Genomic DNA, 26,862 nt, shown 5'->3' with positions numbered 1-26,862 from the left:
TGGTTAAATTCCCATAATTCTTTCCTCTGTTTAGCCAAAAAGGTACCAGATGGACACCAGCACAGGCCATGAATCCATAGTAAGTCTGTGTAATCATCTGTGGACAGATTGGGTATTTTTTTTTGCCTTTCAATGATAAAATGTGGTGGTTTGTGAAAGTATCATCACTCTTGATGAACTGCTTGCAGCTCATACATATATGCAATCTGTAATATGAGGTAGTGAGTAGGAATTGATTTCTTGGTTCTCTAGATACCATTAGAAGTGTAGGAACCAATGGCCACAAATAAATCACAAACAATTTTGAAAACCTATTAATATGTAAAGTCATTTATCATTGGCAGAAATCCCAACGTGATTGTCCTACTTGTATATCATTATCAGTGTAATATCTGCTGATTTGCGAGGGTTGGTTGGACAAAATTTGCAGTCAGCACTTTGTGCTCTCCGATGGTCCGTTTATCCACAAATCTTCGGCATTTTATTGGATTAAAATGAACCTGATACTTGGAAAAAACGAATGAGGAAAAATCCAAAATTAGATTTCTTTAAAAGCATAAAACTATTTGATATCATTCTTGGATTAAACGCTGACTGAGTCAGGAACGGTGCATTGGAAAGCAGCTTCATCTTGAAAGGGGGGGATTTGCCCCAGTTTTGCTGCATTTCATTAGAATCCTCAAACAAGGTGACTCCCAGGTCTCTGCAGCAGTAAACCCAGCCTCGCTAGGCCATATAAAGCAAAGGCACATCACTCAGGATCTCACATTTCATGCACCGCAGTCATCCCTCAATGCATTTGCTGACACTACGGGGAGAAGAGGGAGGGCGTGCAAGTTCAAGCGCTGAGCGTGGGAAGGCACCCACAGCCACGAACAAGGGGAGGGAGATGAGAACCGGAGAGAGAAGCAGGGAGAGAGGAGGAGGAGGAAGAGGAGTGAGAAAGATAAAAAAGGGACTGATTGGAGCCGAGAGGAGAGAGAGAAGGCTCCATGAGCCATGGGAGGTGCTTCCAAATTGCCAAATAGCCACTTCCTGCGAGCTATTCAGTGTTTAACTAAGGGCCTTTGTAGATGTGTGTGCCAATGTGTTTGCCCACTGGAATTTTAAGGACCCCCCTTTTAGACTAATTACATCCTGACATATTTTAGCAAATGAGGCGGTTTCTATGTCAGTGAGCGTTTTGTGCTATGGCCATACGTTTGTTTGTACAGCTGTAGACGTTGCGTGCACTGTATTTATATATATATAAACATATATATATATATATATATGTCACGTACAGTATGTTCGCTTTCTGTGTCAGCGCGTATTTAGCGCTTGCTCGTTGAGATGAGGTCACACAGCTCCCTTGGGGGGGTTTCGTGTGTGTTATTTCGCAAGTGTGTGTGTGAGTGAGTGAATGTAGGGGTTCCATTCAGGGTGAAATCGTTAATTCTGGCTAGACGCAGAGGAGGGAGAGATAGAGGTTGAGAAGGACAAGGAGAAGGAGGGTGAGTTGGACTGGGGGGAGGGTGAAGGGGAGGGCTGGAGTCTGTTGTGAAAGAATGCTCTCTTTCTTTCTTTCTTTCACTCTTTCACTGAAGCCCGTCTTTAGATTGGCTCAGTATATCTGTCTCAAAGGCTTTCATGCATCTACTCATCCAGCTGAGAAGCACATAAACACTCGGGCACACACATAACAAACAAGGTCTTACACAGTGTCTTTCAGCACACGGTGTCCGTCACCGCACCACGACATTTCACACACACACACACACACTCTCACACAATAGAGAGAGATTCTTCTGTGTAGTGTTTTTCTTTCTGATGTGATTTGGCTCGGGTTCATTTGCATTCAGCTTTTGAAGCTGGTCACAAAAAAGAGAAAAAAGCTCTCCTCTCACACCATGTCTCACTCACTCACTCACTCACTGGTCTGTGATGACTTTGACTTTAGTGGGGATGCTGACTCTGTGGCTTTGTGAAGAAAACCGTTTGCGTTTTTTTTCCTGGATAGCTGAAATAGGAGCTCTTATCCTGAGGTTCTGCATGTGTGTTCATCTGTTTGCGTTATGGTGGAATCGCAAAGTCAGCTCGCAGCCACAGTTAAGCAGCTGCAGAACATTACAGAGGAATCATGTGACCTGTAATAACACACACTTTCATATTGCCAGCTGTGGAAAGTCAGTAATTGGTATTTTGGATGGTTTGCTACAGTTTGCACTGAAGAAGGCATTTCCTCGTAGCAGTTTAGAAAGATGATGCTAGCGTTGAATGTTTTTTGTGTGCACTGTCCATGCCTTTGTGCTTTGGTAGCTCTTTGACCCAGTGGCACAGGTGAATATTAACAGAATGAACTTGAGGTCAGTGAATGCCTCAGGAAAGAAGTTGAGAGGATAGTAGGCCAAATTACAGACTAACACACAGGCAGGGAGAGTGCAAGGACAACTCAGTGAAGTGGAAGTGATTGATCCTGTCATCTCAAACACACACACACACACACACCCACACTTGTGGGAGTGCACGTACACACACTTAAATGGGCAGATTGAAAGTAGATCAGTGTGCCGGGGTGTTTAACGTTTAGCCCCTCCTCCAGCCTGCAAGCTGATCTCTAGTGTGGAGATGTGCACGCACGCACACACTAATGTACACCCAGGCTCACCATGCTTATTAGGGGCTAATTGATCCACGCCTAATCTGCTCTGATGGTTTGTTAGCCTGACAGTTAATCTAACAGCCATCAAGCACACCAGGAGAAGTCCTATGAGTACTAGGTCAGTTATTGTTGCTTTGTAAACATAACAATCATGACTTGCTGATTTTCACTTTTCCCTGGCAGGTGATCATTCAAATCATATTTCAGGCAAACCCTGAGAAATCCTTCATTTCTAGCTGCTTAAACATAAACTTTCACTTCATGACGTCTCTTAACCACAGTAAGCACTGAGTAATTTTGGGGTTTAATAACCTCCAAGACCCAATTTGTGATGGGTTAGGGTTTTCACTCTTTGCTGACTTTTTACTTGAATTAGAGTACTGTGGAGAATCTTGAGCCAGCCCTTATTTCTTTACAGTTTGCTTCCAAGGTGCCAGAATTTGTTGAAACTTTTTAGTGGTCTTTGACATACATCTAAAAATAATGCACCAAAGTGATGATTCCCATATCTCAGCATTTCAGTGCAAAGTGTCCTTAAAAGATCCGAGTGAACTGGACAAGTGGAGGACACAAAACAGATGTATTAAGCAGATGAACAGTATCTGAAAGTCATGTCCTTAAGAAACAGAAAAATAAACAATGACATGACACAGGACCTGTAAAATGCATCTGGCCTTTTAGTTGATCCATCTATTGTTCTCCAAAGCCTTATCGGAAATGGTGTCGGTGGAAGGGTGACTGTGAAGAAGTAATTCTTTAGGAAGGGAAACAGGGAGAGAAAGCTGAGGTATGCCAAGTTACACAAGACCTGCACAAGACCTGTGCTGAAAATCAGTGGCAGTGGGACTTACGGGGTGATGAATCCAAATTTGAAAGTTTTTGTCCAAAGTGTTGTTAGTCTGCACAGAAGAGGAAGAACAGTGAGCGTCTACAGCCATCTGTAAAACACGGTGGAGACTGTCATTGTTTAAGGAGAATCATGAACAGAGAAAATTATCAGATTTTGATCCACCGTGCAATACCATCTGGAAAGCATCTCATTGGCAAATCCTTTATTTTTCAGCATGACAATGATCCCAAACAATGCTATAAAAGCATACCTGCATAGAAAAACACTATCGGGCATGAATACTATCAGTGATAGCATTGGCCTTAGAGGAGCCCAGACCTCAACATTATTGAAGCAGTTTGGGATCATCTTGATGGAACAAAACACGGCCAGCATCCAAAGAAGAGCTCTGAATGTCCTTCAAGAAGCCTGGACTAAGAAATTAGAAGAAAGTTTGCCTAAAACAGTTCCATCTGTGCTGAAGAATAAAAGGGGTTATTCCAAATATTGACTTTCAAGCTCGCTAAAATTGCACAAACTCCGTTTTTGCCTTATATGGTGTGTCTTTTTAATTTACGTTTACACGTGTTTAGGTAAATTTCAGTGGTGTTTCAAGACTTTTGCATTGGATTGTATATGTAATTTTTTATCTGAACAGACTTAATAGTCTGTAGTATAGTTTATCTATAGATAGCTTTATTGTATGTAGTTGATTTTAGTTTCATTTGTTGGAACTAATTGCTTTTTTTGATGATCTGTTTACTAGTTGTTTTTCAGACGCCCAGGTTTTCTGTGAAAATTGCTTTTTTTAATCAAGAATGCACACTCTGAAAATGTGAGTTTATTGATGAAAAAATGACATTTAATTAGTTTTCAAATACTGTTTTGACTAATGCCAATTTTTAAGCCCTGCAGTTTAATTGCAGGACCTAGCCTATGTTTCTCATGGGTTTAAGTGCTGTGTTTGGAGGCTTGGATTTTCACCTTTCAGCCCATCATTGGGGAACAGGAGATTTTCTCTGTGTTCACAGTGAGTTTCTTCCCAATGTTGTAGCAAAGCGTGTCGTAGCCTTGCTGTCTCATTCTTGCTCTGTGTTTAATTGGGTTAATCAAACAATTGTATTAACCCTGAAAGACATGCTATAAACAGTCCAAAAATATTTCCCTGCCTAGCAACAGTAAGGCTGTAAATAAGACTTGCAAACACAAAAACAAGTCTGCAGAAAGAATTACCTAGTCCCCTGATATCTGATGATCTTCTCATTCATTCAGGCCAGTACAGTATTCTTTTTTTTCCATTTGGGCTTAGTCATTGCATGAAACTGTTTCAGTGCCGTGCCGAAGGCTGTCTTCAGACTGCAGGCAGAAGTCTAGTTATTTTTTCTGGTATCTGAACTGAAATTTACATTCACAATTCTATTATGTAGTTAAAATAGCCTGTGACAACCTGAAAATTGTCTCTGTGAAGCAATTCATGGTACAATGCCACCACTCATGGCTCCGACTCTGCACCCACACACGCCACAAGAAATGCCATAATTAAAAAGCTGGCTGTCGTCTTTGTGCTCTTTGTCATCTGCTCACAAATTTTCCCACACAAACTTATGAAGTAGAAAATGTAAACAATAACTGTGACCTCCATGTTTATTTCTGTATGACATGTGACGTCTTTGCCATTGTTCTTTTGGGCATGCGAGTCACCACAGCGTCGTGAGCAGTTTGCTCTGAAATCCGATCTTGGCCACTTGAAAAAAAAAACATAATCCAACCAAAATTGAGCACTTATGAAAGGAGAAACCGTGAATTCATGTAAAAAAAAATTACTCTCTCTCTATGAATGTGTCCTACTAGTGACATGTATAATAATGTATATGTGCAGTTTCATTGCAAGTCTGCTACAGTTAATCTGTATCTCCATTTAGTTTAAATCCATTTGTTGATTTTACATACACACATGCCTATACATAATACCACAGACTAAGAATCAGGAAACTCATGTCATTTCCTCTCTCATCATCTTTAATCTGTTGGGAGGAGACAGTCAGGGATAGCTGGGTAATAACCAGATTTCTTCTCCTTTTCCTCCTCCTTCTTTCTGATGAGCAGGGCTCAACATTACTAATGGCCCATTTGCTGAGATGGACCCTCACTAATGAGTGTTTTTTCTCACAGTCAGAGTTTGCACAATAAAATCCTTAGATTTTTTTAAAGTAAAACTACTGGGGGGGAAATTTAAGACAGAAAAGGGATACTACCTGTTTGCTTTGTACAGCACAGCTATTTTAGGAATGAGCGTGTGGTAGTGTAATAAGACAACTTTTAAAACTACACAAATGGCACACCATGGCCAAGGCACGTAGTGTGTAAACGTCACCAACACTGCGGACTCCATAACTGCAGAGCTCCAAACCTCCTCTGGCATTAACATCAGCAAACAACTGCACCAGGAGCTTCGTTGGCTAGATTTTCAATGCTAAGCAGCTCCTGTAGGTATAAAGTATAGCGAGCTCAGTACTTTTGTCAATATACTATAGTTGTAACTTATCTTGTAATGAGGTGCATCACATTTAAACATTGCACCAGGTCACAGCCACAACTGTAGGATCTCACACAATATAAGTAGACTGATGCGTTTAGTAAATATTGATGCCTGGCATGTTTCACTACACATATACTGTATGAAAAATACTGCTGTAGTATTCTAATGAACCCATACCTGATTAGATTGGCTCTAGCCCCCCATGTGTTGGTATGGTGCTATAGTGCTATAGAAGCACTGATATTATTAGGGTGCATTGTTTTTCTTAATGTGAAAAGAGATTTGTGCCTTCAAAGACAAGTTGTCACTTATGTGCTTTTGTGAGTAGCTAGCGTGAATGATACTGCTTACTGAAAAAAGTCCCATATAAAGAGACAGTGAAAGCAGAAATAGAAGTGAGAACGTTGCAGTTTTAGCTGGCCCCTCATCCTGACATTTTAGACTAAGATGCTGAACACGTAAACTTCGCACTGTCTCTTACCAGCAGGTTAGCATTGTTTTTTGTGCTCATGCTAGCGTGCTAACATTGGCGTCTAACTCAAAGTAGTGCCATGTCTAGTGGTTTTGACATCGTATTGAATTAATGGTATGTAGGTGCTTTGCAGCTCCTTTAGAGCCATATCTACATATAGCTGGTTCAATCCTTAGGAGGTTGTTCATGTTTCTCCATTATTTTTTCTCGCATCACTGGAACCATTCTAAGAGGCTCAAGGAAGAAGACCTTTAAAACTGCACTGATTGTCTTTTTTGTGTGTGTTTGTTTTGTTTTTTTTCCTCTCCTATTAATCCTTGCATGAATCCTGTTGGGCAAACTGGCTTTCAGGTTGAGAAACACTGTCCCAGAGATTGCTTTTCCTGATATATTTTAATAAGCTTAAAGATGTAAGGGCATTGGCGTCTGGAAATCAGCAAAAATATGAGGCCAGTAGCAAAAAAACAGCAGTTTAAAATCTTGGGAAGTCAGGAAGTGTTTGTGGAGCTTGGAGGTGGACTCCCATTGTGTTTATCATCAAGGGTCCCCAGAGTAGCACTGTTGCTGTTTGTCACCCTGTAGCTCCGTGGCGGGATTCCTTTGTCTGCCTTAAGTAGTCTAGCAGGTGGAGATTTTTGGTTTTCCAGAAACGTATAATTGTCCCTCATGGCCCTCCAGTACAATGACTTTTCCAGACAGTCCCAGAGGGGGAAGAAAAATCAACGTTTCAGCATGTGTGTGAGATAAAAAAAGATTTCATCAGTCCCAGCCAAACTGCTGTAACAGCTCTCGTGTCTGTCTTTACTGGCTTCTTCCTTTTTTAGTGTTCACTTCAGTCATTTTTCACATCTCCTTCCTTGTACGTCTCTCCAGCATGTCTTTTTTTGTTTCAAATTTACTCCCCCTACTTCTCCTTCTGTCTACCCCCATCACCCCCACCCTCTTTTACACTTCAAAGCTTTTAGAGGGTATGTGATCTGTGTGGTGGGTCTCTGGCGCATACAGCTCCCCAGCAGCCTCGTTCCTCTCACTCCTGGAGGTGTGTGTGCGTGTGTTTGATGGTGTGCAAATACAGTACAAGGTAAAAATTTTATGGTGTCTATCAAAAGCCCATTTAACAGTCACTATTTTGGGGGCCTTAAATAACAGGAGACAGGAACACAGTTTTGCAAATACATGCACATGTGTCTGGCAAATCATGTGGTCCCTCGGTGTGTCTGGTTTCTGTTCATATCAGCTAATTTGATTCCTTAACCCACATCCTAAATGGCCCACTTCCCTGTGAGAAAGGAAACCTCTCAAACACGATGCATCTGAATGAATCAAGACAAAGTTTAATGGAAAACGTGTAACACAAACTGTACAAAAATCACAAATGTCTTGTCTTTGCTAATTGTTTTTTCTCTCACTCTTTCCTCAGTCTGTTTTGCTCCTCGGTGCTGTGGCGTTGCTGTGTTTGGGCCTGGACCTTCTTTTCCTCCTTTTCTACTCTTTCTGGCTTTGCTGCCGGCGGCGCAAGAGTGATGAGTCCTCACACTCCCATATGCACTCCCAGCAGCCTAGCGCCGACTGCTGCTGCACCGCTTGGTGCGTCATCATTGCCACACTCGTCTGCAGGTGAGACGTTATTCCTATGAGATCGACTCTTCTGTACAATGTAATGAAGCTGTTTGTGCTTGAGTGCGTTTAGCAACATCTACCTTTGCATCACAGTCCGTGAGATGAGTGAGTAAGGGAGGATTGTGTCTCATTGACTTTGAATGAAGTGATGTCGCGTGTTGCTGAACTGAATTGTGGATCTGCTGCTTCACTTTACTAATGCTGAAAAGTTGATGAAAGTTCAGAATATCGAGCACCATATCATCCATGTTTATTCAAATGGTCCAGCACTAGCTAGCTCTCGTTAATGTAAAGGTATCCACAGCAACTTGGTTGGCTTGCCTTAAGAGTGCAAGTGTTGCTAATTCTGTGTTTATTTGAAGTTAGAAGTTGAAAATTTTAACTTCCAAGACTGAATTTATAACTGGAACGCCCCCTCAAGTTGGATTTCCAGCTCAGAAAGTCCTTTACTTCAAAATCCATGTTGGCGGAAGTGCACATAAACAGCAGTAAAACTGTAAAACCTCTCCTCTGTACTACTACTGTTTTGTATTTGTGACTTACTAAATAAGTCACCCACAGAGACCCAACCGGGCTCCATCCATGTGTTTAAGGGCAGAAAAACAGACATTATACTGTATTGCTAGATAGATGATTCTACATTGCTAGGAGCAAAGCAGACCCTCTTCCTTCCTTTCTTTTCTGGCTTTACTACTTGAACGCAGTCAAGTTGGGAGTGATGTCATTCCCTGCTTTGACATCTGACTTCGGAGGTAAATGAAGCGCAGCGTTGGACCATCAATCCTGCAAAGAAACAACACAAAACAAAAGTCAGGGATGCCTTTGTTTGGCAGTGCTTAAGTGTGAATACTCCCATAGGGCTGAGCCAGCATAATTAGCTATTCATTTGGAAGAGTTGCCCTCTAGCCCTGGACTCAAATTTTCTCAAGGGATTGCTAAGAAAAGCATTATACAGCCAGTTAGTGTACAGCATGCCACTAAAAAGGGATACCAGGCTTGTAGTGATTGGCTAACAGACTGAGCAGTGATGACTAAAGGCACATGTTTTAATTTTCTTTGATCAGAACAAGTTTCTCTCGTCATTACTTTGGTGCAGTGAGTAGCATGAGCAGAATGACTTTGGATTTTTAGGTCTGTTTATTTGACTCTTACTTGTATTATATGTGTACAACAAACACATGCAGAATATGTCAACATGTAAATAATTTTTGAATTAGTTATCATTAATAACTAATTTTGTCTTAGCACACATTGCAACCAAGGTATACAGAAGAGCATTTCTGAAGCAGGCTTGAAGCAAAAGGTCTACAGCAGCGGAAGACCACACCAAGTGACACTACAGTCAGCAAAGACCAGGAATCTGAGGCTACAATTCACTCAGGCTCGCTGGCCTCAGGCCCTGTGTTAACGGTTCAGGCTGCTGCTGGTGGTGTAATGGTGTCGGTGATTGTTTTCTTGGCACACTTTGGGGCCCTTAGTATCAACTGATCATCATTTAAATACTATGACCACAGTATACCCATTTTCTGATGCAGGATAATTAATCAATCATCTCAAACTGGTTTCTGTACATATTACAGTGACTTCCCTATACTCAGGTGCAGCATTTTGCAGTTATTTGGGATCATGATTGTTTCCCCTCTCTCCACTGCTCTGTTTCCACATGTGTGTGAGTGTGTTTATCAGTTTCACCATATGTGTATATGTGGGGCTAGCCAAGTAGAACATATAAAGTAAAGATAACAAAAGTGTGCAGAGCAATGATAACTCGTCATGACACTGCAAGCGCTATAAAATCTTTCCAGAACGTGTTAAAGCCTGAAATGGTACGCCTGATGGTGCGTAAGCTAGTCCTGATCAGAGAATTAGCACGTCTATTACAGCTGCACGCCCTGACAGGCCAATAGATAAATAAAAAGAGGCCGAGGGTAAAAAGCTGACAGCGAAATGCAAAATAAGTGGCAATGGTGGCAAGTCACCATTCCAGCTGCTGTATCACATGCATGAAGCCCATGTGGCATATGTGGGAGCCAGCCAGGTGGTGACACTTCAGTGTTTGTGTTTATCTGACTCTGAAGGCTTTGTACACTCTGAGTTCTTTAACCAAAGTGACCCAGCGGTAGGATATTTTGACCACAGATACCGGAGTGTGTGTGGGCTCTGCTCTTACTTGGACACAAAGACACAGACGAGCACATTTCTGCCTGCTTAGAGACACACAGACTGTTCCTCTTTCAGTTACCCTCTCATCAATTTTATGCCTCTCCTCTGCTGACTTTTTCCTTCCTCTCTTTCCATTTCTACATCTCTGCTAGTCCTCCTCCTTTATTTATTATTTCTCTCTGTTCGGCCTTCTTCCTGGCCTAGAAAGGTTGCCATGGAGACAGAAGCAGATTTGATGCAGAGACGAGAAATGAATTATACAGTCGGGGAAGCTGTCTTTGTGTATAAGTGTGTGTGTGTGTGTGTGTGTGTGTGTGTGTGTGCATGTACCCACATTAGCGTGACTCAGAGCTGAAGAGTGTTGTTTTGGAGGTTTTCATATGTTATGATTAGCTGTAATATTTCTTATTGAATATGGATCTGAGTATATGTGAACGCATTTGCGTGTGATTTTGTGTGTGCGCGGTTCCATGCGTTTTTTGGGTTTTTTTTGGTTGGTCCACAATTTAATATGACATCATATGTTATTTTTGGCCCAGCTCCAGCTACATGTGGGCTTCCTCCATTTGTGTGCAGCTGTAGTGTGTTTATACAGGAGACTCTGTAGCTTGCTTTAGGTTTTTTTGCTGTTGTTGTGAAAAGATCAGCCAAAAAACAAAAAGATCAACATATTTTATTATTAGTTAGCTGAGACATTTCCCCAAATAACAAACTGGCTGCCAAGAATGAACTGAATAGTGCATCTAAAAAACTGATTGTAAAATGTATATCCAAAAACACTTAGAGAACAGGTAAGGTAACAGGAACTGCTGAACTGTGGATCAATGTAAATGGCTGGATTCCTGTGCAATTTGAATCTAGTAGAATGATCAAAACAATTACATAGCGAGATCATTGGATCAAAAAATATGCATAGCTCAAATGGTTGTTGCTGAAAAAAAAAGTCAGCCATGTGTCTCATTTTCTCATATAATATTAGTGAGAGTCCCCAAAAGCAGGACACAGAGGGAGGCAGGGAAAGCAATAGAAAATGAGCATTTACTGTCAGATCAAACCCAGTCCAGAGTCCAGTCTGAAAAGGTAAACAAGAATCCATAAAAAAGCACCAAAAGAACAAGGAGCAAGGGAACAAACGGGAGAACAACAGGGAACATAAACAGACGAGCCGACACACATTGATCGGTGTCTAGATGCAGGTAAAAACAGTGAACAGCAGACCGTCTCAAAGGAGGGAAACAAAAGCAGGAAGTAAAACCAAAACAAGGCACACGAGAAAACTAACCTTCAAAGTAAAAATGGTAGAGGCAAATAACTAATGACGAGACATGAAGACAGCAACGCTGAACAAGATGACAGAATCTGTGGGGCTCACACAGAGGGAGAAAACAGTAAAACTAATAAAAACCACAGGCACTATGACACTCTCCCTGTATGTATCATACACTTTGTATCAATTTTGATTAATCAAAATGTTTTTGATGACATTATTGTGGATAATGTATGAAATTAGAGTCAGAAAGGAGGCCTGACCAGCACGAATTGGATTGGTGAATCCCCCAGAATAGTCATAATAGTCATCAGCTGCTTTGTTAGTAGCGGTTTTGATTGTCAGAATGCTGTCTGCTAACTGAATGCATTTATTTTGGACTGCAGTGAATCTGTTTGCACTGGAATTGATCATAACCCAGCGTTGTATTCAGCGTTTACTTTCTTATCTTCTGAGCTCCGTCTGACTGCACTTAAGTGTGCTCATTTAGGTAGAACAAAGCATTTTTAGCTCATGAAGTCAGTTCATTTCAGTTGAAAGTGGACTGAAGCAGAAAGTAAGCAGAGCGCAGTCTCTTTGAGGTGACCTCGTTCAGAACAGCTTGCTGTTCCTCAAAGGCAAAAAGATGTTCTAGTAACGTATTTGTATTTGTTCCGTTTGGAGCTTGTTTGTGTTATCAGAACTAAGCTGGACAGTGTTTGCTGTCAGTTATTTGATTTCTCAACTTTTGCCTTAAAGGACGAGCCCTATCTGTTTCATATCCTAAGCTTATGCAATCTCCTGAAAGGAGCAGCTGGTATTAAAACCAGGGAGATAAAACTCATGGAGAGAGGAGAGAGGGATAAAAGGGAACTAAGGGACAGAATGGGTGTTGGGCGAGAAGAAGAGGATGTGTAAACAGGAGCTGAGGGAGGTGGTTGACTGTTTAAGCTGAGATCACATGGAGGATGGAGTGAGATGGTGGGAGGCAGGGATGGGTGGGGAAATGATAACTGATGAAGTAGACAGTGAGTACATCAACGCACAAAGCGCATTAAAGGGCCGCCGTGCTTGTTTTTATCGCCGCTCTGTTTTTCTTCTGTGTTTGCGGTTTTATGTCATGTATGTCGTAAAGCTCTGAAACACACACACAGACACACACACAGCGCAGACCCTGTTGTAAGAGGGGCTACTCAAAATCTAATGGGCTAGAATGAATTGCTGTAACAAGGGCCATAAATTTCTCTCTACAAATCTGTCTGGTGTTATTGTGCAGACAGCATCATCAATACAAAAGCGTACAGTCGGGCACACACGCATACAAGGGGAGGGAAGGGAAGCGCAGGAGCTTTTACAGGCTGAGTGAGGACATAAAAGCATAGTGAGGAGGGGGGATGTGGGGGAAAAGGGGTCAGGAGTGACAAAACAGAGAGTGGAGAAGATTTCTGTAATGGTGGTGGTGTTGGGTGGGCGACGGGTTAGTCCTAGCGTGAACATGGTTAAGGAGGACGTAGGCTTGAAATAAAGGAAAGTTGGGGGCCAGCAACCCCAGATATTGCAGCATATGTAATGTGTGAACGTGGGTGCAGAGCTGCAGAAGGATCATATTATTTGCGGTCTGGTGACCCAATTATTGTTTGGGCTCCGTGTGTGTGTGTGAGTGTGTGTGAATCATTCCTGGTAGTCCTGTGCTTGCCCGAGGCTTTAGGGTGACACCAAAGCTAAAAAGCCAAAGTGCTCAATGTCGCCTGTTGCTGGTTGACAGAGCAACTGCATTCAGCAGTTCAGCTGTCAGTGTGTAGTTCTGTATGATATGAATTTAAAGGTTAAATTATGTGCGGTGTTTACATGTGGGATGTCTTGTTTTCTGCCTCCTAGTGCTGGCATAGCCGTAGGATTCTATGGAAACGGAGAGTCGAGTGATGGAGCCGCACGTTTAGCGTACTCCTTCCGTCATGCCAACCGCACCGTGTCTGGAGTGGAGAAACTGGTGAGTTATCCACCGATTGCAAAAAATTTATTTATTTATTTATGGAAAACCTTCCTGATGACAGTTTTTTTCTTTCTAGGTGTCAGACAGCGCCCTAGCCTTAAACCAGACTGTGGAGGAGAACTTGGTCCAGTTAGAGACAGCTTTCCAGGATCAGACAGATTATGTGTCCATTGTCCAGAAGCTCCAGGGACAGCTGGATGAGTTGGTGAGGCTGATGGTTGATGTTCCCTTCTGGTCCAATACTGAGATCTCCCTGGAGGACTTGGCCCGTAAAACGGAGGCCTTTGACTTTTACAGGTAACTACTGACCAGCATGGATTTTGTTTCTGGCTCAGACTCAAGACTACTCTTACATTCTCTTGTACACAAAGTGTTATACTGTAAGGTTACCACAGACGATGGGCCATATGTTCTGGTCATATCCTCAATAAAATCAAATCAAATCAGAATTTAAATATTTTATGTGCACAACAGCAGAATTCAACAAATGTTAGCAACAAAAGGCAAAGTAATTGTTGGCAGTGCTAAACTGATCATCTCTAAAGTTGTCGGTCTGGCTTTAGTTCTAACCAGAATGAAGGCTACCCGCTTCCTTTGACAGACACACTAGATCAAAAATGTCATAATGTACCTTTAAAGGGAGAGGCTGAGATACATCCTAAAAGGAGCCCTTAAAGGAGCCCTTAAAAGATATTCATGGATTATGTGGAGATTGTGTCCTTCGCAGTAGTTTGTGAATGAATGGGTACTCTGATCTCATTCTGTGTGAATGGCTTTCATCCCTCTTTTTTAGGGGCTTCTTTTAATATTACTGCTGTTCATGTTAACCTGCTTTGTTGTTTTGGGACAATGACAGAAAAAGTGGTTGATAAAAAAAACAGATAGTGATGCTGTTACGTGTCGAGTCTTCTAGTAAAGGTTTAATTAGCTCGTCCTTTGCATCGTGTATGTATCTGTTTGACTTGGTGTTGTGTGTTTGTATGAAACACTGTGATAATTATTTTTATTTACAGGTGGTTGGGGTACCTGGGCCTGTTGCTCTTTGACGTTCTCATTTGTCTTCTGGTGCTGTTTGGACTGATACGCAACTCTAGAGGCACTCTTATTGGGTATGCTACCTTACATCACACACCAAAGCCTGCTCCTATTGGACAGATCAGATTCTGTCCTGCCTCTGTGTATGCTGAGACTGCCTCATGTATGTTGTGTTGGTAAGCTGAATCTTGCTTTAAAAAGATGTTTTTTGGGGGGGGGTTGTTCTTCAGAGTATGTCTGCTGGGTGTTCTGACTTTGATCATCAGCTGGGGATCGCTGGGCCTGGAGCTGGCTGTCGCCGCTGTAAGTGTAACCATGGCAACACTGCTGAGCTCTCCGGCTCTGCAGTGATGTAATCTTTACCCACTGCTCGAGTGAGTTTGTTCAGCACGTTACTGTAGCCTAATGTGTCATGTGCGCTCGCTCCCCACAGTCAGCCAGCGACTTCTGCGTCTCCCCTGATACCTACATCACTAGGGTGACCAAGGAAAATGATGTCATTAACCAAGGTATGGAGGCGAGAAAATAAATCACCACAAAACCTTTTGTGCTTCTTTCACATAATCATAAAATGAATTCAACAAATTTTATTGCGGTGTTGTTGGCTTTGAAATGATTGCTTTGAAAATGGGGACCAGGTCTGTGACCACTTGCAGTCAGTTGCCCTCTTTAAAGCAATTTTGGTGCATGAAACAGCAATAAGACAGAGTGTATATGCTATCAGGTTGCGATTGGATGGAATCAAGTTGAAAATGAGGTCAAATCTGTTAACAGCAATTAACTGATATATATCGACGCTAATCGGATATCTGTTGTTGTCTACATGCACAGAAATTTACTTACATTCAGAGTCCAGCCAGAACCTCATAGATGTGATGTAGTTTCTTCAGGACAGTGAATTAACTGCAAAACCACAGGTTGTCTGTAACCTTGCTTTTATATAGAAATACAACCAGTGCAGTCGAGTCTTCTGTTGGACAGTCACAATCACACACGAGTTACACTCATAGGCGCAGCCGCAGACTGTGAGCATGTCTGTGTTTATGAATTATATTAATTTCACAGCTTTGCCAGTCTGTCTGAGAGGGATTGCAGTCAGTCCAAGTTGGGTCGCAATTCTATGGATACATACGACCTGTCGAGTCCCATCGTGGTTGAAAGTAGTTGCTGAGACAAAAAATAAAGAAAAAAACAAAATTAAATGCAATTATAAGGCAAGGTTATTATCCTATTTTTAATGTGGTGTGACTGATCCATAATCCAACTGTATTGGCATTGGCTGCAGTGTGTCTAAATGGTGCTGGTAAGATAGGAATGAATTAATACAGGGCTAAAACAGCCTTTTCCAGTCTTGCAGACCACTGCCATTTATTTCAAGATCTGTAAATCTGCGTGCAGTCCAAACCTTAAACCACAACTGGTCATAAGACGAGCTCATGAAGTGTTTCTGTGTTTTCACTGACTCGTTTTTAATCTTCTAACGATTTACTTGTTGAGGCTGATTCTCATTTAACACTTTTAGTTGCAGCATCCGATAGCCACAGTTCCATTATGGTTTTTACATCATTAATGAAGGCTTTGGCAAGCATCAAAATATGTCAGATTTTTTCAAAAAAAATTAAAATCTGCTGGCTTTGTGCAAATAGTGATATTACTTTTTTCAAATTTATATTATTTATATATCACACATAATTATAGTTTATATTATAATTTTTCCCATTTATTTATCATATGCAAATTTTTCCTGTCTACTTGCAGTTTCTTCACGGCCCCACCAGGGGTCTGTGGCCTACCATTTGGGAATCCCTGGATAAAAGAATATTTACAGTTATTTATGCTGCTTGTAGACAAAAGCAGCCCACATTTTGTTTTGGTTTTCACCAAATAAAATATCAGAATTTAAAGAAAGAATGCTACACTTTTGAATCCACGAGTCCTGGAGAGGGGATTGTCATGTTTAGAAATTCTCTGTTAATTATAAATCCTGAACATTTTATGGTAAAGGGATGTAGGGAACGACCCTTTATATGCAAATGCAGCGTGTTGACAAATAGTGTGAGCAGAAACGTCTCAAACAGAGTCCATTTCCCTCACTGACAGTTGAATCTCACCCTGACATGTTGCTGCTATTTAAAGAAACAAGTGTGTGCGTGTGTGTGTGTGTGTGTGTGTGTGTGTGTGTGAGTGTGAGTGTATCCAGCGGGATTGTGTTTGATTGGCACTCTGGTATCTAAAAGCTCTCACTCTCTCTCTGTGCTCACTGCAATGCATCAGCAACCCTGTACTCCCTGCTCGGTCTGCCCTTACTTGTCTCAGATTCATAGAAAAAAACAAAACAAGCTGAACCATTTCGTTTTTCATTTAATTGCATTTGTTCTCTCTTTCCATCCTGTTATATTCCTCTTTATTTCTCAGTTGCTCCATTTCTTTGTCTCCATTTCTCCCCCTCGCTCGCCTCCTTTCACTCATCTAATGACTTCTGTTCGTCTGTCAGTTGTTTCCGCTCTGTCTGTTTGCTGTGGTGCGCAGATGTTGCCTCTTTAACACACACACACTGAGTTATGCCTGAGTAGAATTGCAATCATGGCTCAATAGATTCATACTGGATATTCTTTTACATGTGGAGTTTTTAAAAGAAACTGTGCATTCCAAACGTTCCCATCCTTATAGTGATCTGTATTTACTGGCATGTTCACAGATATCCTGCAGTATTACCTGAGCTGCAGCTCTGGACAGATTAACCCCTTTCAGCAGGTGAGGTCTTTGTCATTGCTGTTGCATCGTTGGAACACATTTTTCTGCAATTTCTTCCTTTCACAAGCCTTTCACAATTGCTTTGTTTTGTTTTTTTTGCAGAGGCTGTCGGGGAGCCACAAAGCATTGGTGGAGATGCAGGATGATGTGGCAGAGTTACTGAGATCAGCAACACGTGACTTTGCCAGCACCAAGGTGTGTGCGTGTGTCTAGATGTACACAAGAGCAGATATTTACAGTATATTTGAGCATACATGTGTAACCTTTGCTCTGTTTGTGCAGGGGAGTCTCGAGCAAATCCAGTCTGTGCTGAATTCCACCGAGGTGGGCCTGCACCAGCTCACTGCTCTCGTCGACTGTCGCAGCCTGCACATGGTGAGTTACAGGGTGTGTTGTGGTAAAGATAACGTCCGTTATTGAACCCTAAAGTAGACGTGTGCGGTGACTCTACGGCACGGCCGACACCGTTTTAGGCTGTGCAGTTACATGTCTGTTGAGATGCACACCAAATCATGGCGCAGGCTTTCAGAGGTTAGGGTAGAAATCCCCTGCGACTTCTCTCCTCTCCTCATGTGGTGGAAACATGCACAGTAGCTTTATTTTTTTTTCTTTGTGCGACTGTAAATAAGGAATTGATTCATTAAAGGACAACTTTAGGGCCAAAGCTCTCCTCTCCTCACCTCTCCTCGTAGGACTACGTCCAAGCACTGACTGGCCTGTGTTATGATGGCGTGGAGGGTCTCATCTACCTGGTTCTCTTCTCCTTTGTCACTGCTCTGATGTTCTCCTCTATTGTGTGCAGTGTGCCGCACACCTGGCCTGGCAAGAGGTAACACACACCCACCCTCACATTCTCTCATTCACGCACACACACACACACACACACACACAAGCCTTTACATCCTTAAATCCATCTCTTCAGTTAACTAATGACTGACACATCACTAGCTCGTTAACGTCTTACTGTAACTGTCTGACTGATCTCAGCTGATGGACTCATAACAGTGGGAAGACCCATAAAGAATCGACTTGGTGCCCATGCATGTCATTCTTTTTTAAGTGTACCTGCCTCCCAGACTGTCGTATCACTCTGTACTCTGTACTATCTTCTTGCCATCTTTGCATCTATACAGTTTATTTTATCGTTTGCCGGTGTGGCTGAACATTGTTTGTATGTTTGTACATACTTCTCATTTTTCTTTTCTCCTCTTTGGACTTGGAGCACCAGTGTCGTGTTAGACTTTATATCACCACAGTTTTTTTTTGTTTGTTTCCGTGCCCCACTTCCTCCTTATGTTCTTTCCCTTCCTCCTCTCCCCTGTGTCCTGATTTGGAAATGCTTTGGGCTTCAACGAATGGTGATGCATATGACCCCCACGGTCAGATTAACCACCGCTACCATTCAAACAGATATTCGAACGAGCAAATAATTCTGTGGTAAAATCAGAGAAAGAGACAGGTAGACTTTGCTCGCAGTGACCGTGTCACTCCGGTGAAGGATTTGAATATTGAAACAGCTGTGCCATAATAGTTTTTTTCGTTTGCTTCCTTTTACACTTGTTGTTTGTGGGCATGAATCGCCATGAATCGCAGTGTATGACCCAACAGGTATGAAAAATAATCAATCGCTCAGAACAAGTGCTCACTGGGTCTCTTGCCTGTAAAGACCGACTGTGTCGCAAACTCCATTTTGGTTTAATGAGTAACACGTCTCCATCTGGTGGCCAGTTGGGGTAACAACACCTGCCGCTTATTGTCTCTGTTAACACAGGGCTTAGGCTAATTTATTCATCATACAGCTTCCTGCCTCTTTACCTTAATTGAAACTCTTTCAGTCTGATGATATATTCTTAGCATATGGACAGCTGATATAGAGTTGCAAAACAAAAAAAATCACTGGAAAAAAATAACCTCATAAATAATAAAGCCTACACGTACACATGCATTTCTGTGACTGACCTTACTTAACAGAATCCAGTGCTTTTCTGCAGCCAGAAATCCAACTTCCAAATCAGCACGTATCTTATCTGATGCCTCATTTTGTTACGTTGCTGGCTGTTTTACATTTTTGACCATTTTTTTGTTTTTTTTTTTGTCTGAAAATGGTTTGCCCAAACCAGCCATATTATCTTTTTTTTCCTGATGTTTATGCTTTAATTTCATGGAGCACACAGAGATGCATGAATTATATAAAAGGACATTCTTGAAATCGGACACTGTTTGAACAATGCGACCTGTTAATAAAAGGAGCAAACTCTCTCAGCCAAAACAGTGGATGACTGCATGAAGAAAATGACATGCATGTTTCTACCAATGACATGGAATACCGAAGGGTCTGCTACTTTATTACAGTTGATGATTACTTAACAACACATAGCAATAAAGGGAAAAAAAAAGTGTCTACTCTGGACCTCACTGCACTTGTGGTGGGTCTGTTTAGTAGATGAATGCTGCCCAATGTTCCTTTTCTTCTTGTTCAGCTGCTTTGGGGCCGGAGGGCGTAGCCTTACCCAGATTTTAATATCGGGGAACTCCTGATAGTACCAGTACACCTTCCCCCTTCTCCTAACCTCCTCTTCAACCACTTGTTTACACTCTGTTGTCTCTCTCGGATCTCCCTCTCCCTGTACCTTTCCCTCCCTCCCCCCCTCTTATTCATCATGCCCTTTCGTGCCTGGCCCTTACCCCGACCAATTGAAGGATGGATGAGGAAGACGGAGAGGACGAGTCGGGCGCCTCACGCGGCGGGGTGCACGATAACCTGTACCGCGTTCACATGCCCAGTCTCTACAGCTGTGGCTCCAGCTACGGTAGCGAAGCTAGCCTGCCCGCTACAGCCCACACTGTCAGCAATGCCCCCGTCACTGAATACATGTGAGTTAGCACCCACCGCTAGCTAGAGGCTAGCAGGATCATACACTGCCTGCCAATAGGTAGCTGATGCTTGCCCCCCCCCCACCATGTGATCTAGGCTAGAAGTGCAGCAGTGCTTACTGCTTGTGGTAATGATAAGTTAGAAACGCTGTTTTTTTTAATAGTTTTTTTAAAAATATGTATGGCTTGCATGTCGACTGCAACACACTGTCAGCGATATTTGTTACTCAGTGAGTTAGTACTTATCATCTTTGAGATGCTAAAAGAAAAACAGCTGCTTGCTGTATACAGCCAGCCTGCTTATTAAAGTCTATGATTTTAGCAAAAATTCAGCTTTGCACTCGCATAGTTTAAGTTAATAATTGCACCATGCTTGCTGTTGGCACAGGACTGAATTGCTTGCAATGTTCATAATAGAAAGTATAGAAGATAAGTAAGTATATATCTCTATGTAGACTCTGCACAATTAATAAACACAATGCAGTGTTTGCTGCAAAGGGAAGAGTGATGGCTTTCAAGCCACAAAGAAACCAGAAAGTAAGACATGTGCTAATTTGAGGTTTTTGGACCATCGAAAGACCACATTCACCAACCCTGTATGAGTCTATATTCCAAAGCATACCACAGGGTTTGTTTTGACCTTTTCCTGAAAGTTAGATGGGAAGTCCCATCCAGTAATTACTTTCCTTTTTGCCATAGCTAAGCTGTCATTGCATAGGTACACAGTTTGGTAGTTGAATCTGTTAAATATGACAAGCTCCAGATTGTCATCAATCCTAGAAAATAAGTTTCATATCATATAGTTACAAGGTTTAGGAGCTGGTTTGGCAGTAATGCGAATCATACGTTTACAGTTAGAGGAACAAAGCATGCAAATCCATCGTTGTTAAACCGCAGTACACTAAAAAACCCTAAAAACTGAGGGTCGCATGAGCGCTGGCTGGCTTTGATTATATCGAGCTAAATAGAAGAAATGCACAAATGCAGCTTATCCATGCCGGGGTTGTTGGTTTCTGTACCCACAGTGTCCGCTTGCAATAATAGAATAAACAGTCCTCTCAGCATTTAGCTACCTAATAAATTTTGCTTGCACAGGACATTTACAGCCTGTTATTATGTTAAAAAAATATCTCTTTGAATCGTTTAATAGTTGAAATGTTGGCCTGAAAAATCGATTGCTGCAGAGTTCTTTTAAATGTGGGCCTGAGGCTAATCTCCAGTGGCTATCCATGATGATTACAGTCCTATTTCACTGAGTCCCATTGTGAGATTCAATATTTTGCCTTTGTTCTGAAAGTATGTTAATTATGTTGGACTGTGGCCGAGGTGTTTTAAGCCGTTGCCCCTGTAGTACCAAGCTTAAGTCCTACGTTGGCAATAATTATTGAGGTAATTTTTCAGAGGCCATATGTCAGAGTCATTGTGTTTCAGCGATGAGCAGATCCGCACATCAAGAGCTCAGCGGCAGGGTGACGACATGCAGTAACCTCTTATTCTATAATGCAGGAGCCAGAACGCAAACTTTCAGAACCCTCGGTGTGAGAACACCCCCCTGATTGGCAGGGAGTCCCCTCCACCCTCTGTAAGTGCACACTTTCTAGAACACATTCTCCCACAGCTATCTTCCAATAGCCACAGTGCTGCTGGGACACATTTCAAATCCCACACAGTTGGCGTATTATTCATTTAAGCGTAACGAGCAAAGAATGGTGTAAATTATTCACTATCTCAGATGTTTCGTAGCTATGTGTGGATATTGGAAGGTAGCGCCACCCACCCACCCCAAATCCCTAAACCACTGCAAGTGTCCTCCGTGCTCACGCTAGACCGTGATCACGGATCGCCTTCATGTAGGTCATTTTGGCAGCCTGGGAAAACTGGAAGCTTGAAAAAGAAGTAAGTTATAGTACGATGTACACTTGCATCAAAAGAAGGGGGCAGACTGTTTAGCGTAACTGCCGGGTCATGTTCGGCTAAAGTTGTCTTCTATTTCTGATGTAAAACGTCTGGTTGGCGCTGGGTGATGTGCAGACCACATAGATTTTTTTTTCTCCTCAAAGACTTTTTTTTTCAACCTTGAACCTTTTTTTGTAAGAAATGAAATGCTGACTGTTATGGCTTTTAAAAAAGTGCTGCTGGGCCTGTAGTTGTGGATTTCGTTCCATGCAGTATCACCTGTACACTTCTACATTACAATACTGTGGAGTGACAGCATTTATTGAACAAATCTGGTGTTATTACTTCAGGGCTCGGGTTGCATTCCTCGCTCGGTGCAACCTGACCGAACCCTTGCGGGTCAGAGCTCATATAGCTTATATTGCAATTCTAGCAAAACTTGAGCCCAAGCCTCTTAAAAGTTCCCGCTCCTCCTTCCCCTCCCTTGTTCCCACACCGTGTCTATGTGTGCATCTTCTGGTCGAGGTGTATGTGTCCTGTGTTTCCCCCTCACCCTTCACCATTGCACAGCCACAGGAGCACTTATTCCCCCACCTCCACTGTTGAAACGTAGCAGCCAGCAAAACGGCCCGCCGCTCGCCACTCTTAAGACAGGGCCGATGGCTGGGCCGCCGTCCTGTGCACAGCTGCTCTTCTGTCTTCTGCAGCGATGTGGAAACCGCAGACCTCCGACTGTAACTACCTCAGGGCTCCCGAGAGACCACTAACTCATACCAGGCTAACCTACTACATCAGAAGTAGAGCAACTAACTACGAATGAACCACATATGCTAATTTACAATAACATCATCCTGACCTAATCAGCTGTTACACAATGAATAACTGTTGTAATCAAACCCCGGCTGTCCAAATGACTGGTCACAGTATTTCAGCTGTACGTGTGTGTTTGTGTTTGCCTTTCATATCGATCTATCTACAAGCATTAATCTTTGTTTGTCCGTGGTTTCTTTGTCTTCTTTTCATCCTTTTCTCCTTTCTCGTCATTTCCCACTCTCGTCCCTTTCTGCTTCTTCTTCTCTTCTTTTTGTGTATCCCCCGTCTCTTCAGTACACCTCCAGTATGAGAGCGAAATACCTGGCGACCAACCGACCAGACCAGAACCGACGCTCCGTTCCTAACGACCAACTGGATCCCGCTAGCCGGCCTCACCCCGCTGCCAGACCACAGTCCTCAGTCCACTAAGAAAGCACTTCAGCCACAACACTGCCTGAATCCAGTTCTCACAGCCAACAGCAAGATCCAACACGGCCCTCAGCACCAGAGCTGGGTGCTTTTTTTTTTCCAGTTCTTTTTCCAGGTCCACTGAATTTAACCAACACTGACCGGTTCATCAGCAGAACTCATCAACCAGATACCACAGCACATGACTGCACTTTTAAAGCTCAACTTCTACTTCTTTCCTACACAAAACCAACATAACTAAAAAGGCAGAAGAGCACATCGTAGAAGATCAATGCTTCTGCTTCTCTTCTTTACGGACACACACACACATACACACACACACACATACACCCGCCCAAGCTGCTTGATCCACCACTGCTGCGATGGATCAGCCCTCATAACCACAACGCACGGACCACAAAAGCCACAGTTTCTTCTTCTTCCTCTCAACTTGCATCTGTCCACTGCCGTCCAGTGAAGGCATCTATGCTGCTCTCACTGCTCAACCGCCCCTGACACACTCACACACAGGCAAGCACACACACACACACACACACACACACTGTACAGAGCTGTAAATAGTGACCATGTGCTTAATCTGAGTTCATGAAAAGTAGACTGTTGAATCCTTTACTGGTAACGTGGTGTGCTGTGTGTTTATCATGGAAATGTTTGCTGTATCTCTCATACAAACACACACACACACACACACACACACAAGTAGGAAGATAGTCTAACCAAACACTCATTTGTGTAAATAATAAGCCAGTGAATCAGAAAGCCATGCTTAGATGAACTGTACCACCAGATCCCCATTCTCTCTTTAGCTTAACATTGTCGTCTAAGACTTGAATTGTAAGCTCAAAAAAAAGAAAGAAAAAAAAGTGTGCCCGCGTGTCTTTTCCATACTTGTTAACGTGCGCATACGTTTCAGTTACGAGCCAGTAACCCTGTTGTGAAATGACTGCTTTTGAACTTTGGGAAAGCGGAGTCTGAGACAACGGACATACGGAGGCTCCAACCTGTGCCAAAAAACTGAATAATTCAATGAGGGATGCCTGATTCTGCCCTCATTTCCTACTGCCTCCAGATATCTCGAGAAAGGACGGGGAAAAAAGAAACCTCACGTGGAATCTTTTCCCTCCGTCTGTCAACGATAAGGGAAGAGGAGAGACATTTGGAAAAGGGAAGGAGTGGACCGATAGTTGCAACTACACATTTGCCAGGTGCTATGTAAAGCGGTCGAGGATCCGGACTGAGGAGGGACAGAAATGTTTTTGTTACTTTCAATGCTTTTTTTCTTTTCTTTTTTTTTTAATTCAGGGATTTGTTAAAGAAAAGCAGAGCGGCTTTCTGTGATTACTAAATGTAAATTGTGTCCCGAAGCCAGAAAAAACCCATTCCTGAAGTTTGTTTTTATCATAAGCTGACATTGACGCTGTGATACTGTGACCAACTGTAGTATTCTGTTTCTTCCTGTGCTTTTATTTTGGTGACCTCAGATTTAACCTTTTAGCGCAGATATTGAATCTTTTCTTTTCTTTCTTTCTTTCTTTTTCTACCCACAAGCACAAATTCTCTTCAAGGTGACTTTGTGAGATGGAGAAGTAAAACTCACTGCCAGTGACTTTTTTTCCTCCCACTCTGTGTACAGTGTATAAAAAAATCCAAACACAGTAGTCGTCGACCCACGTGTGTGTGACATCACTGCGACGTGATTGGCCGTTGCTCTAAGTCAGCGTAACTCTGTGTGAGTACAGTGATTAAGTGACTGGCAAAGCAAGCAAAGGCTGGCCTAGCCTGAGTCATTCCTACACTGACGTTGCACACACGTTAACGGACACACACATACACACTTTGTGCTTTACTGACACACACCTTCCATACATACTGCAGTATTCTTTAAAGCCCATCTTTCCCTACTTTTATCCTGTTTACATTCATATCTAGAGCGATAGTAGCAGCACGCCCCCCCTCCCCACCATGCTGATAACCCCGTGCATTATGGGTGATGTAGTAGGTAGTAACCGAATTAAAGAGCAACCCCCAATCCTGTAGTCGGCCACCCTGAACTTCCGTACGCTGTTGCACCACCCGATCCTGTACAGCATTTTAATACTGTCTTATTAATCGATGACCACTTCTCGTATTAGCGAGACAATCTTACATGTGTGATTTTACTAGGAAGGAAACGTCCATGTTATGGTAACAATGCTACCTATGGTCTAGTACTTTTACAATGTTTTATTGCACCATGGATGGAAACAGTGTTAAGATCTGTGGGACTAGTCACTGATTAATGGCCTTTCATAATGTTTTTAAACTCTTACAGCACTCTTCATATCACGACATGTCTTCTTCTTCTTTTTTCTTTTTTTTTAATGTTTCGCTGTCTTGTAAAAATCAGACTTTAAAGATAAAATAATAGCTAGCTGTTTTGTAGGAGAATAAAGGCAAGAGCAGCATTTTTCCTCTCTTATTAATGGTGAATGACTCTCTGTCTTGCAACTGTTTTAATAAGACTATTACAGTGTCGTCCGCGCACCTGATGCAGTGCTGCGTTTGAAGTTCTGTGCCAGTGCTGTCTGTGATTTGACTGCTCTGGTACAGTGAGCCACGCTCACTAAGAGTCAATAACGAGTGGGCGCTTCTCCGTGTGGTAATTACAGGACTTCAAATGCACAACTGTTCAGATGCGACAGACAAACAATGTTTTCTATGGCTGTTTTTATTTTCTGATGGTTTAACTAAGATATTAATGATATACATGTCAAAACTGTGGTAATGATATCATTCAGCCTGGAATAAATGTTTTAAAAAAAAAAAATTAAAGCAACTTTAACGTACTGATGAAGACCGTTTTGTCTGTTTTGTTTTTTTTCTTATCACCAAGTTCCATGAAGGTTTTACCAGGTTTAACACAGATTTAACAAGGTGCTGGAAACATTGACATGACAGCATCACACAGTTGCTGCAAATTTCTCTGCTGCACATCCATGATGGAAATCTCCTGTTCCACCACATCGCAAAGCTGCTCTACTGGGCTGAGACTGCTGACTGCGGAGGCCATTTGAGTGCAGTGAACTTGTTGTTATGTTCGAGAAACCAGTTAAGATTGTGTGAGCTTTGTGATGTGGGTTGCTTTCATGTTTTTTTTTTTTACACCAAATGTCTCAACTTCCTGTTCTTATCTGACAGGAGTGGTGTGGTCTTCTGCTGATGCAGAGATGCTCTTCTGCATACCTGGTTATTTGCTTTACTGTTGCTATTATCAGCTCAAAGCAGCTCAGCCATTCTCCTCTGCCCTCTGGCATCAACAAGGCGTTTCCACCCAGAGAAATACCACTGAATATTTTCTCTCCTTAGGACCATTCTTCATAAACCCTACAGATGGTTGTTTGGGAAAATTCAAGCCGATCATCAGTTTCTGAAATACTCCAAACAGTTCACCTGCTACATTCAAAGTTACTTAAATCACCTTTCTTCCCCATCCCAAGTTTGAACAATCTTAGTGCCTTAATGGATTGAGTTGCTGTCGTGTCCTTGACTGATTAGAAGTTTGCACTGACGAGCAGCTGA

General features: G+C 42.3%; 1 protein-coding gene across 3 annotated transcripts in view; it reads left to right on the top strand.

Annotated features, from left to right (window-relative positions):
* Positions 1-26,137, top strand: part of LOC100697998 (protein tweety homolog 3) — a 29,306-nt gene extending 3,169 nt beyond the window's left edge. For 2 of the 3 annotated variants that reach the window (XM_003457763.5, XM_025908390.1), the window contains 13 exons: positions 7,902-8,098; positions 13,389-13,500; positions 13,580-13,800; positions 14,517-14,612; positions 14,769-14,841; positions 14,972-15,047; positions 17,237-17,292; positions 17,395-17,487; positions 17,575-17,667; positions 17,985-18,121; positions 19,993-20,166; positions 21,673-21,748; positions 23,170-26,137. In XM_003457763.5, the coding sequence (XP_003457811.1) occupies positions 7,902-8,098; positions 13,389-13,500; positions 13,580-13,800; positions 14,517-14,612; positions 14,769-14,841; positions 14,972-15,047; positions 17,237-17,292; positions 17,395-17,487; positions 17,575-17,667; positions 17,985-18,121; positions 19,993-20,166; positions 21,673-21,748; positions 23,170-23,304 (1,539 nt within the window). In that variant the 3' untranslated portion in view covers positions 23,305-26,137. The remainder of the gene's footprint in view (positions 1-7,901; positions 8,099-13,388; positions 13,501-13,579; positions 13,801-14,516; positions 14,613-14,768; positions 14,842-14,971; positions 15,048-17,236; positions 17,293-17,394; positions 17,488-17,574; positions 17,668-17,984; positions 18,122-19,992; positions 20,167-21,672; positions 21,749-23,169) is intronic. The other variant, XM_005462644.4, reaches the window with a different exon arrangement.
* The last annotated feature ends 725 nt before the right edge of the window (positions 26,138-26,862 follow it).

The sequence above is a fragment of the Oreochromis niloticus genome, linkage group LG6 (assembly GCF_001858045.2).
Source record: "Oreochromis niloticus isolate F11D_XX linkage group LG6, O_niloticus_UMD_NMBU, whole genome shotgun sequence".
Lineage (NCBI taxonomy): Eukaryota > Metazoa > Chordata > Actinopteri > Cichliformes > Cichlidae > Oreochromis > Oreochromis niloticus.
The sequence above is the reverse complement of the archived record's forward strand: the minus strand, read 5'-3'. Positions and strand labels throughout refer to the sequence as shown.